General features: G+C 41.6%; 1 protein-coding gene across 1 annotated transcript in view; it reads right to left on the reverse strand.

Annotated features, from left to right (window-relative positions):
* LOC126471076 (uncharacterized) overlaps window positions 1-13,126 on the reverse strand; it is a 483,768-nt gene that overhangs the window by 185,230 nt on the left and 285,412 nt on the right. Inside the window, exon 4 of the mRNA XM_050099148.1 lies at window positions 3,142-3,280. Within this exon, the coding sequence (XP_049955105.1) occupies window positions 3,142-3,280 (139 nt within the window). The remainder of the gene's footprint in view (window positions 1-3,141; window positions 3,281-13,126) is intronic.

Below are 13,126 nucleotides of genomic sequence, written 5' to 3' on the forward strand. Positions count from 1 at the left end.
ACTGTGGCAGACATGCATCGGACAGGTCGTCCTGGCGTCTCTGAAGAAGATGTGCATGCTGTTGCTGCGTTGGTGGACAGTGATTGACGCCGTACGTCATACGATTCGTGAGCTCGCCCACGAAACCGGTTTAGCGCATACGACTGTGCTTTACATCCTGAAGGAACGCCTGGGTATGCGAAAAATTGCATCATTATGGGTTCCGCATGACTTGACGGAAATGCATAAATTGATGAGTTACGACGCTGCTCAGACGCACTTGGAGCGCTATGAGCGCGAAGGAGAGGCTTTCTTACGCCGTATCGTAACACTGGATGAGACATGGGCCACATCGTACGAGCCAGAACTGAAACGCCAATCCAACGAATGGCGTCGTTATGGATCACCGCGAAAGTCGAAAGTGCGTCAGAGCCCCAGTATGGTGAAAGTTATGGTGATTCTCGTGTACGGCTGTGATAGTGTTATCCTCCACGGCAGACCGCCGGTGCACAGTATTACTGTTCGTTTCTGGAGTATCACCTGCGACCAGCTTTGCGAAAGAAGCGGCGACACTTTCTGCGCAACCTACCCATCATTTTGCACGACAATGCGCGGGCGCATACAGCGCAAGCTGTGGCTGCTCTGTTCGGTCGATGGGACTGTGAAGTACTGTACCACCCACCATACTCCCCGGACTTAAGTCCTTGTGACTTTGATTTGATTCCGAAGATGAAGGAACCACTTCGTGGCATTCGCTTCAGAACTGTTCCGGGAATTCGACAGGCAGTAGACAGCTCCACTCGCACCATCAACAGAACAGGCTCTTCTAACGGTATACTACGCCTTCCTCATCGCTGCCAACGGGTTCTACACAACGCAGGTGACTACTTTGAAGGAGGTGCAAACATGTAACTATTCTGTATTAGTTGTGAATAAATAGTTGCCACTATTTAAGTTCCAACCCTCGTAATGTAGTGTGTAGACTTAGATGCCGAAAGTTCTCATTATCAGTCTTTGATAAATATATAAGTGGAATAAAAAGGATTTATCGACGAGTGGAAGAAGACAGTGGAAGAAGTCGTCAGAATTTTTAGTCTTCTTAATCACAGAAAAATATAGCTACAATAATGGACTGTGGCATCGGCTCCGTATTGATTACGATGCAGATTCTCTGTCTATTCGTTGGAAGCGTCAAGGACGCTAGATGAAAATTCTTTGTAAAAGAACCACACATTAATAACAAATGTAATTCATGCTTGTTGCAATGACGTACTTAACAAGGTTATTTAACTTTTCTAGTACTTAATGAAAATATGTTGTCAGCACGTTTACAGGTGATTTATTAGGTACAATAGTCTCTCATGCCGGCCGCTGTCGCCGAGCCGTTCTAGGCGCTTCAGTCTGGAACCGCGCGACTGCTATGGTCGCAGGTTCCAATCCTGCCTCGGGCAGGATGTGTGTGATGTCCTTAGGTTAGTTAGGTTTAATTAGTTCTAAGTTCTAGTGGACTGATGACCTCAGATGTTAAGTTCCATAGTGCTCAGAACCATTTGAACCAACCCTTGTAAGTGTAAGTATATAGATAGATCATCCACAGGTTTTGACGAGTCAATTTGTGACTGTCAAACTACGTGACATAAACCGCCGTGTCTTATGATTGCATTGACTTAGAAGCTTAAAATTTTTACAGCGCCATGTGTCCTTTGATCTTAGTATTTTACATAAATTTCAACTTGATATCTCTACCCGTTCCCGAAAAAAAGGGTCTTAACATGAGGATAGGCGTATGGACGGACAGACGGACAACAAATGGCAAAACGAATTTCTTGCGAGATGGTTACAAATTAATAGTTTTTCGACTTTTGCCTTTACTTGTACTGTGAAACCTTACTCGTCGCCAAATTTCATAATTCTAAATCAATGGGAAGTACCCGATAAACTTCAACTCGAGACTTCCACCCGTTCCTGATAAACAGTCTTAATAGGCTGGCAGATGGATGGACAACAAAGTGATTTCTACCGATTGAGGTACGGAAGCCTAAAAATCATGATTCACCTCAACGCAATCAGTTCTCTCTTCTAAACATATAAATCTTAAGTTCTAATTATTATAATTTCTCTGAAACTACATGGTCCAGTCACACCAAAGTGACCAGTAGTTATCTTCGACGTCAACGTGCAATAACCAAACCCAGACTGCAGGTGGAAGGACTATCAGAGGTGGACATGGAAAGTAAGCGTTTCCGGACACATGTCCACATAACATATTTTCTTTCTTTGTGTGTGAGGAATGTTTCCTGAAAGTTTGGCCGTAGCTTTTTGTAACACCCAGAAAAATTCGGGCACTCGAACTATAAATATATAGGATGTTGAGGGTTCGATTTTGGGTCGAGGCATATTTGTATTCATTTGCTAAATGTGGTCTGCGTGGTACGATATCTGCTGTCTTAATCGCCATACAGTGATAACAGGGGGTATTCTACAAAACATTTGCACATACATACTAAGAACACAGAAATGGAAGTACAATCATTTTCACTGGTCAGCTTTTAAAGAAGCCTTTTGTGCGTTGTGGACGTGAATTGTTTCACACCACTGCATCTACTAGATTCCAAACTTGTTTTCTGTGTACCCTCCCCCAATGGTTCCATCGATTAGTACCAAGTGTTATTCTTGCCACATTCAAGTCCATTACATTTCGTTATAGCCTATGTCACCGGTAGGGCTAGCAAAGTGCTTTGCAAATAATTTCCAGAGACGTACTTTGTAAAATTCTGATACATGTGGCTTAAAACGGTGTATACTACAATATTACATGGCAGAATGAAATTGGCAAATGAAAACAAATACGCCTCAGCCAAGAATCGAACCCCGACCTCCCGTATGCTAAAAGAAAATGCTATCCATTGCACCAACTGCACAGCACTACTGCTGCCTCCTAACAGAGGTGGTTACATGTGTGTGTGTGCGTGCGTGCGTGTGTGTGTGTGTGTGTGTGTGTGTGTGTGTGTGTAAGTGTGTGTGCGTGCCTAGGGAGCTGGAAAAGCGAGTGAAAATGGATCAATAGTTGTTAGGGAAGCGTGATAACTAATGTTAACACTCTGTGATGTTATTATTCTTAACCAGAGTCGTCTCATACAAAGTGGATGTTGCTCTACTCACTTGCACATCTCGTCTATGTCGCGCTTGTTGTCCGGGAAGACGAGGTGGGCCTGCGTGAGTAGAGGGCGAGCCATGTTGAGGCACGGCAGGTACTTCTCCTTCTCGCACAGCTCCACCCTCTGCGCCGCCAGGTCCCCCGCTGAAAATGACCAACACACATCTCTCATCTCTGCAATTGACAGTTTAGCATCTTTCATCTCTGCTGCAGAACGTAAAGTTAAGAGCGGTACAAAGATACTTCTGAATGAATCTTTCACTCTGCCGTTAAATGTGCGTTTCCTGGTAGATTAAACGTATGTGCCGGACCGAGACTCGAACCAGGAACCTTGTTTTTCGCGGACAGTTCACTTATCAGATGAGCTACCTTTATTTTCTTTACGTTCATTCTTATTAACTCTAGTGTTTTTAAAAGTTTATTCAACTTTTTTTTACAAAACTCCAATGTTGGTTCAAAAATGGATCTGAGTACTATGGGACTTAACATCAGATGTCATCAGTCCTCTAGAACTTAGAACTACTTAAACCTAACTAACCTAAAGACATCACACACAACCATGCCCGAGGCAGGATTCGAACTTACGACCGTAGCGGTGGCGCGGTTCCAGTCTGTAGCGCCTTGAACCGATCGGCTACTCCGGCCGGCTCCAATGTTGGTAGTATTTGTCTGAGTAACAAATAAATGTTTCATGTATAGCAAAAACAAAGAATATGTTGCTCAGAATGAGAATACGCAAGTAATTCGACCTTATAACTGCAGCTGGTAAAACCAGAATTTATGGAATAGGGACCTAAAATTCAATTTTCCCAATTACATTTGGAAAACCAAGTTAATTCAACTTCTTTTTGAAACGCATTTTCACTATGATTCTTAAGAGCTAACATTGCTGTGTCTGCTCTCTCTTTTTCCGCGAGTGTCCTTAAATATATTCTCGATGAGTGCACGTGAGGTTCGTCTTCAATAAATTCAAATCTAGAGCTACAATTTTGCAAAGTTTTTCAGTCTTGTCGTTTTTTTCCGCTTCGGCATTCTGAGGGAGACTTCCCACTAAAAATAATAAAATAAGAGGAAAAACAAAAAAGGAAAATATAAAAATATGTTATCTATACATTTACGTATTAAGCACCACTATAAAGAAGTTTGACCAACGGACTTGCCGAAGTGGTAACACCGGTTCCCGTCAGATCACCGAAGTTAAGCGCTGTCGGGCTGGGCTAGCACTTGGTTCAAATGGCTCTGAGCACTATGGGACTTAAGATCTGAGGTCATCAGTCCTCTAGACTTAGAACTACTTAAACCTAATTAACCTAAGGACATCACACACATCCATGCCCGAGGCAGGATTCGAACCTGCGACCGGTGCAGTCGTGCGGTTCCGGACTGAAGCGCCTAGAACCGCGCGGCCACCAATGCCGGCACAGCGCTAATGTGCGATGGTGTGTGTTATGTATGTAAACGAAATGGACCTGATTTATAAGGGGAGAAACAGTTTTTTCGCTAAGTGTCGTATACGACACTGCCTTCGACATGTGTCCTTATTTTCCATCTTGTCGCAGGAACGCTAGGAAGGAAATGTACTGGAACAATAACTTTCGAAGAAACGGTCTCCTCCTGCACGAGGAGAAATGTAGATGTATCCTGTTGACCCTGGGGGTGAGCTGTCCTACGGCTCTTTTCATTTTGCTTTTTTAAAGGCTCTTGTTAATATTAGGGACGAAATCAGCGTGGTAGCCATTGAATCGTGCTATGAATTTGGTGAACCTATATTCACGTTCATATACTATTTTAGATAATGGGGCATTATGTAATCTATATAGCATTGACCGGCTATAAAGCTGCCTTTTATGCTGTACAGGGTGGGAAGAAGATCTTTGAACAACCAAATCTGTGGTTGCTGGTTTCCTATAAATGTCATAATCAAAAGAATTCCTTGACACAGTGCTTTTCACAAATAAATACTGCTACTTTAGATTTATCAGCAAGTACTATAAGGCCCTCCTTGTCTGACAATTTTTTGTTAATACCGACTATAATACCCCATAACGTCGGGATGACACCAGATAATTTCAATAAAATTCACCACCACTCCATTTCGTAGAGCTGTGGTCAAGAAACGTTCATCTAGGACTGACACAACATGGGCCACTAAGTTATCAATCAGTTGCTGTGATGTAGCCTGGTGTGAATTATGGACTAGACTTTTATTATGCCGTTTCATCTAGTGCTGGCCAGAAAAGAACATAGTTAGATTTACCGTCTTAGGACAGACTGAAACTCATAAAACGTAATAGAATTTTCACCATGGTATTTCGACACACTTAAGAGCCTGTTAAGTTTGTATTGATGGCATCTAGCTAAGCCCTTTCCTAGTTGCTGAATATACATGTCAATATGCTCACTGATACAAAGAAAAAGTTTGCCACTCAGCATCTGAAAAAGTAGCAAATGAGACATACGAATCCTTAAGTATACTAATTTCCTTTACATACTGCATTCGTACTTCATCTCGTAAATTGAAGAACATAATTCTATGTTACATGGATCCCGACAGCGAAATATTCCAACTGAACATGTGTTTACATAGTTAGGAGTCACCTTATGTGTTACACACATTTTATTAAACCTAATGTTTGAAATCCCTTTTGCAAGAAAATTCTTGAAATTTGATTATTTATAAAATGCCCATTTTACCGAGCCTGGCAGCCCTGAACATAATAATTTACTGGACAGGAATCTCCAGCCAAACTTTTGCACATTGAATAAAAGCCACTGCAGCTGTTGTATATCCATTATTAAAGACACGACCGGTTAAGTAAGTTAAATTACATCCTCAGGTGCAAATCTGAATAAAATTAAGGAGGAGACCGTAAACAATATTAAGCATGACCCTATCACAGTGATACAAAGTGTCCGCAACACAGAATATCTAAATAATAGTGGTCAAGCCAATTTTACACTCAGATCCCAAACTATTCTTCAAAATCAGAAATTTAGCAAAAAGTGATTGTCATGAATTAAAACGCGGCAATGTAAAAAGAAAAAAAGAGCCGTAGGGCAGTCCCCTGCAGGAGACTGGCCCTAGAATCGTTTCTCATCATATGATTACGTACTATGGAACTGTTTCAAATAGAGTCGGTATACAGTTGACTACAAAAGACATTGTCCCAGCATATTTCCCTCCTAGGAATAGTGGGCTGAGGATAAACGCAGGGCGAGGACGAAACGAGAGAGCAAGATGTCGTCAGGTATTTACATCACCTCAGTCCGGAGCCGCGCGACCGCTACGGTCCATTTGCCTATACACGTGGTAATTCGCATCCCACTATTAATGGCCGGCCGCAGTGGTCTAGCGGTTCTAGGCGCTCAGTCCGGAACCGCGAGACTGCTACGATCGCAGGTTCGAATCCTGCCTCTGGCATGGATGTGTGTGATGTCCTTAGGTTAGTTAGGTTTAAGTAGTTCTAAGTTCTAGGGGACTGATGACCACAGTTGTCAAGTCCCATAGTGCTCAGAGCCATTTGAACCATTTTATTTACATCACCACCTGTGATAATTGCTATATAGGTATACAGGCGAAACTGGTAGGTCCATTGAAGTTAGGTTTAAGAAACATATTTCTGGTTCGGGATCCAGTTTTGCTTTGAGTTCACATTCATCCGAAACTAGGTCACTGAGTATTCAATATAATATCTGGTCTTAAGAATACTGCATACCGAACACAAAGGTAACGTTCTTAACATCTTGGAAGAGATGGAGAACTTTCGTGCGTTAAGAAAATCTTCAAACCAAACACTTAATTCTGTAACTGAATTAAGGTATAAATCCATTTTGGTTAAGTTTGATTACTTAAATGTGTAGCCAGGTTCATTCACCCTCTCCACTTTCTTTTCTTTTGTGCCTTTACTAGAGCTACTCTCCTTTTTGAAAAAAAATTAAGATTTTTTAATTTTTTAAGAATTTTTGAGATATTTTAATTCTAAATGTTACTTTTATAAATGGCCCAAAACAGGTTCTAAACTTTTATACCTATGTCTTGAATTATTAAGTTGACATTTGCTATCTTTATCAGCATGTTTATTTTTGTGCGCCCGGTTCCAGGCGTTTACGTAAAGTATAGCGAATGTTATTATGCATCCACGCATGCGCCGCTTCCGTCGGGGCCTATGTTTTGACAACCTTTCACTTCGTGTATGGCAGCCGCAGAGCTCCGTCCCGGCGCGGGCTCAGCTGAGGTACTGTCTGCTGCTCTATGTTCGTCTTTCTGCCCCCTCCCCTAATTCCAGTGCTTTTTATAATCTTTTCTCTCGTCCCATTTGTTATCAGATTCCAGTTTTATTGCCGTGTTTTAATCCATGATTATCGCTTTTTGCGAACTTCCCCTCAATTTTAAAGGAAGTATTCAGTCTTGCCTCCATTTCTTATCACAGTGATATGATCTTGGCGTAATATTGTTTAGAGTCTCTTTTTTTCCTTTTATTCAGCCTGACGATATAATTTAAGTTACGAAACCACCTGTGCTTTTATTAAAAGTTTTTTTTCAGCATGTAAGTCACATTCAGGCATAAGTAGAGTACTATTTAACAAAAGTCTATTCTAATAATTATATCTTGATAATTACCCTAAGAATTTTCTGTTGGTCTGTAAGTTACACTAGTATCAAACCATCAGGAATTAATTTAAGAGTAATTAATGCCATCTGCGAGCCATTGCTTAGAAACTTCACGCCGTGCTCATCTTGGTAGACCTCTAATTGTTATTTTTGTTTCTGTTTGTCTTGTGTGTACTGTATATGGATGAACCCATTCATCAGATGCATTTAGCTTTTACTGATAAAGTAATAGCAGTGATTACATTGTAATCAAACGTTTAAGCCACAAAAACGAAAATAATTGCGAAGGTTTTGTAAAGAAGGGTTACCCAAATAATTCTCTATTTTCTTAATTTATGGTGTTCATGTTGCACTTGATGATTCTGAATATTATTCAAAAATACTCTATAGTTCCAGCCCCAAGTTACTGAAATGTATTGGCCTTTTCGTTTGATTAACTTTACGTTTGCCTCCTCTACGTCTTTGAAGTGCCAAGTATGAGGCTCTCAGGAAACTGCGCAGCTGTGGAAACATTCTTCCTGCCGCTAGCCTGACAACTGGCAAGATTTCCTAATAAGTTTGTCAATAGTGCGGTCGTTATTTACTTCCTGTAGCGGGCTGAGAATTAGCGTACTATATTCACTTGATATTTTCTTATCATTTAGATTAAATATCCTGAACGGTTCTCATTTAATGGGTGATATTAAGTTAGAAAATCTATGTTTCTGACCCCAGAAAGCTCGTTCCAAGTGGGAAATATACATAATGTTAGCTTTTACGTTGCGAATTACCCGTTTTAACTGTCAGTGGCGAACTGACAGAGTGCTAAATGTGTGTTTACACAATTATGTTGAAACACTGTGCTGTGAATAAGTTGATAAGAGGATTTTGATATGCCTTTGCTTCCACAGCTACATTTTCATAGGTTTGTGATAATCCTGTAATGTTACTTCAGCCGGCCAGAGTGGCCGAGCGGTTCTAGGCGCTTCGGTCGCAGGTTCGAATCCTGCCTCGGGCGTGGATGTGTGTGACGTCCTTAGGTTAGTTAGGTTTAAGTAGTTCTAAGTTCTAGGCGACTGATTACCTCAGAAGTTAAGTCGCATAGTGCTCAGAGCCATTTGAACCATTTGTTTTGTATTAGTTCGGAGCATGCTATCGTATAATTTTCATTAATTATTTTAATAACGTACTGATTTTGAAACAAATGGCTGCAGCGGTAAAGGTTCACAATCGACTTCAAATATTTTTAGTTGTGGAGATTAATGTATGAGAATTATAAACAAGGAGTAGGTTTAAGTTTTCCCGTTTCATCGCGGAAATTGTTAAATTCGTTCGTCTTATTATCTGCGCTCTCTAGACACGTTATTAATCTATCGAATAACCACTGTAATCTTCAACTCAAAGGATTAATTTTTTGTTGGTGCCTTCAGAACTATTGTTTTCATATCGATTCACGAGGATCGGTAGGTTATTGCATAAATAATGTATGCATAAAGGAAATCGACAGCAGCGGCATCATTCGTTGCATTGAAATTAATATTTTAGTTGTCGTGTGTACCATAAACGTTGAAACTAATGGAGACGACAAGTAATGTAATTTCACTCTCGAGCAAACCAGCAGCGGCCTACCACAGCAAATATTGTAGCCTTGCTACTCGCTGGCAGTCCCGGCGGGTGGAAAGTGGCACGTGGCTGGGCTCCGTGGCCTCTAGTGATTCGCAACACAGTGTGTAAAGCAGGATCCCTGCAAACGCGGGTTTGCTCTTAATACTAGCAGAGATGGTTAGCGATTTTCGGTTTATTTAAACGTTCGACAAGTTGAAACAACAGCAGAAATTTGTCTGGATCTTATAACAACATGTCGAAACGTGATCTTGAATTTTTTACGCGGGAAGAATACAGCAGAAATTTGTCTGGATCTTATAATAACATGTCGAAACGTAATCTGGAATTTTTGACACGGGAAGAATACACCGAAGGATGTCAAAATTTTAGCTTCCCAGACGCACTGCAGGCATTTTTTTTTTAAATGTTGAAAGTCGCCAAATTTGTATCTCTTCAGGCGACTGGAGTAATGTACACCTCTGTTGCAGGTGTGGCAGACAGCACACGAACATCACACAGCTGCACAGGTTTGGTTGATGGCGCATCCTTAAACAGATAACACCACTAAACAAAGCGAATTTCAGTTTCTGTTGATAGCTTCTCTGACAATTATTCACAGTTACTACTCGGTCGAGTTTGCAACTCATGTAATATCCATAATAATTGTCTATCGGCATTGCAGTATCGCTAAGCGTTAACACTGGAGATAAAACTGAATTAATTTTCCTTGTGTTTTTTTTCGTGTGTGCTTGCCAATAGCATCTGTCTTTGGCATGTTACAGAGTTTCACAGTGATGTGGAATCCAATTCACATTTTCAACCTAGCAAAGAAGATATGCGAAAACGTGGTATGCAATAGGAAACACCTACTTCTGCTGAAGACCTACATATTTGTTATTTACTAGTTAATTTCTTAAACATTCATTCGAATAATGTTACTATTTCGTTACAAAATATTGAAACATTAGACATGACTCGCATTCGGGAGGACGACGGTTCAAATCCGCGTCCGGCCATCCTGATTTAGGTTTTCCGTGATTTCCCCAAATCGCTTCAGGCAAATGCAGGGGTGATTCCTTTGAAAGAGTACGGCGACTTCCTTCCTCGTCATTCCCTATTCGATGGGACGGATGACTTCGCTATTTGGTCCTTGCCCCCAGCCAGCTAACCAACCAACGAAACAGTAGAGGATACAGGAAATAATTCTGATGATTTGTGAACAGTGTTTCGAAAGATGATTGTTGTGCTAATGAAAGTCCAGAACATAAATACAATACCTTCCTGGCCCAAAAGAGAACGTCACAGTAATAGCTTTCAGTGGCAAAACAGAGTTTGTAAATTTTTTAGTGAAATGAAGGAGGGAGAAAACATTTAGAGGGAAGCAATCTGCAAAGCTGGTTTCGTTTCACAAAATCTGAACGTAAATTGCATAAATGGAAGAAAGACTTACACGAAATACAAAATATGCACCAAAATAAAACTCACAATGTGTGAAAGAAAAACTATTTACAGACTTAGAATTGCTCGTTAGAGTCAATGCATTACCGAGGGAGATGTATGAGAATGGGCACTCAGAACTGTAAATGAGATAAATTTTACTAATTTTCAGACTTCTTCAACCTACAATGGTGTCTAAAATTAAACCAATAAACCACTATTTCCCCGGCCTGTGTCTAATTCACGGTATAACCATACAAACTGTCAACAGATGTCCGTACGATCGTGTCCTGTACGGAAGATGGCATTCTGGTCACCAGACAACAACGCCAACGATGACGTCGGGACACCTATCAAACGGTATAGTGTTTGCTGGGTAGTCCCACATCCACAATCGCTGTGTACACTGTCACAGACGATGCAGTATGGCACAGAGAAGACGCCTACCAGCCTCTCTGCGGTGGAGGGCCTTGGGAAGAATGGAAGCAGGACAGTCGCAGAGAGGCGCTCTGCATCGCGGTGTAGCTTGCTCGCCAGGTTTCGAGAGGGTGCGTTTCTGGATGAGGTATCGAATATATTGCTTCCCCCTACTTATACCTCCCGAGGAGATCACGAATGTAAAATTAGAGAGATTAGAGCGCGCACGGAGGCTTTCAGACAGTCGTTCTTCCCGCGAACCATACGCGACTGGAACAGGAAAGGGAGGTAATGACAGTGGCACGTAAAGTGCCCTCCGCCACACACCGTTGGGTGGCTTGCAGAGTATAAATGTAGATGTAGATGTGGCCCGATGGCTTAATGTTAATAACTCTGTTGTTTCTCGAATGTGGCGACAGTTTATAGAGATCGAAACTATCCCGAAGACAAGGGCGGGGCCGACCACGTGTAACATCAGAAAGAGAGAACCGTTATTTGGCTGTAAGCGCACGACGGTGCCGCCTTAATACTGCACGGAATCTGGCATCTAACCCCGCAGCATCCACTGGACGTGCTGTAGCGAGGCAAACGGTCTACAGAAGACTTCGGCGAAATGGCCTTTATTATTGGAGACCTGCTGTATGTGTCCCTCTCACGCGTCTTCACAAAAGGGAACGTCTGGATTGCGGCCGTCAACATGCCACCAGGACGGTCGAACATTGGTCCAATGTTCTTTGCACAGATGAGTTCCGATTTGGTCTGGACAGTGATTCTCGATGGATTCGCATATGTAGGGGACGTGGAACACGATTTCGGGACCCAACCATTGTGGAAAGCGACTGATATCGAGGATGATTCCTAATGGCGTAAGCAGGGATTATATTGACCTCTAGAACATCTCTTCATGAAATTGTATGGTTAAATCGGCGAGGTTTAACTGCTGTTAGGTATCGTGACGAGATCTTGGGACCTCATGTGCGGCTGTTGCGAGGTGCTGTGGGCCCAGACTTCGTACTGTCGTACTGCTGGATAATAATGCTCGACCTCCTACAGCACTCGTGGTTGATGTTCTCTTGGAAACGGAAGATATTGCACGCATGGTGTGGCCTACTCGCTCTCCCGATTTGAATCCCATAGAGTACGTCTGGGATGGATTACAAACATGGGTTGCATCACGTCAACATCCCCCAACCACACTGCAGAAAGAATGGGCGTTATTGCCTCAACATGAGATTAATGAGATCATTCAGAGCATGCTCCGTCGTTTCTCAGGTCTGTGTTGCTACCAGAGGTGCTCATACCCCATAATGAGCGCTTTAACCAGTTGTCGGAATGTGTGTGTAAACCCGTTAAGTTGGGAAAAACGAAGAACACTTTTTTACCGTTATGCATGTGGCATTTGTTTACGTTCTGTATTCTTTATATTGTTTCTACTTTACTATCAGCTGATATACTGTTTCGTTGCAAAATAAACGCATCCTTGCAAAATTTCGGCTTGTGCTGTAATTTTGGATACCAGCTTAGTTAAAAGATTCAGGAGGTTGTACGGAAAAGGAAGTCGCAAAATTACGAAATATACTTCAAGTAAACGTGTTGAGGAGATATCATTAATAGATAATAATACAGAGAAATTCGTAGTTGACATGAAGATAATGCTCCTTCTTTCTCCCTAAAATGCTGTGTATAAAGCCAGTCAGGTTTTGTGTAAAAACTTTCTGCAAACCTCACTTTATCATTTCGAGAAAAGAAAGATAGAGTAGCTTTGGAGTCGATGAATGCTATGATACATTCATATACAACACCTTCAGTTATAAGTGTGAGTGGATTACTGTTTGCGCAGCTTCATATCTGTATGCAGGAAACACAAGGCGGATTAGAAACAAATAGTAAAAAATACGACTGTTCGTTGCAAAAAATCTCGTAATCATTGTGAAAATCTG

This window comes from Schistocerca serialis, chromosome 3 (genome assembly GCF_023864345.2).
Source record: "Schistocerca serialis cubense isolate TAMUIC-IGC-003099 chromosome 3, iqSchSeri2.2, whole genome shotgun sequence".
In the NCBI taxonomy this organism is placed as follows: domain Eukaryota; kingdom Metazoa; phylum Arthropoda; class Insecta; order Orthoptera; family Acrididae; genus Schistocerca; species Schistocerca serialis.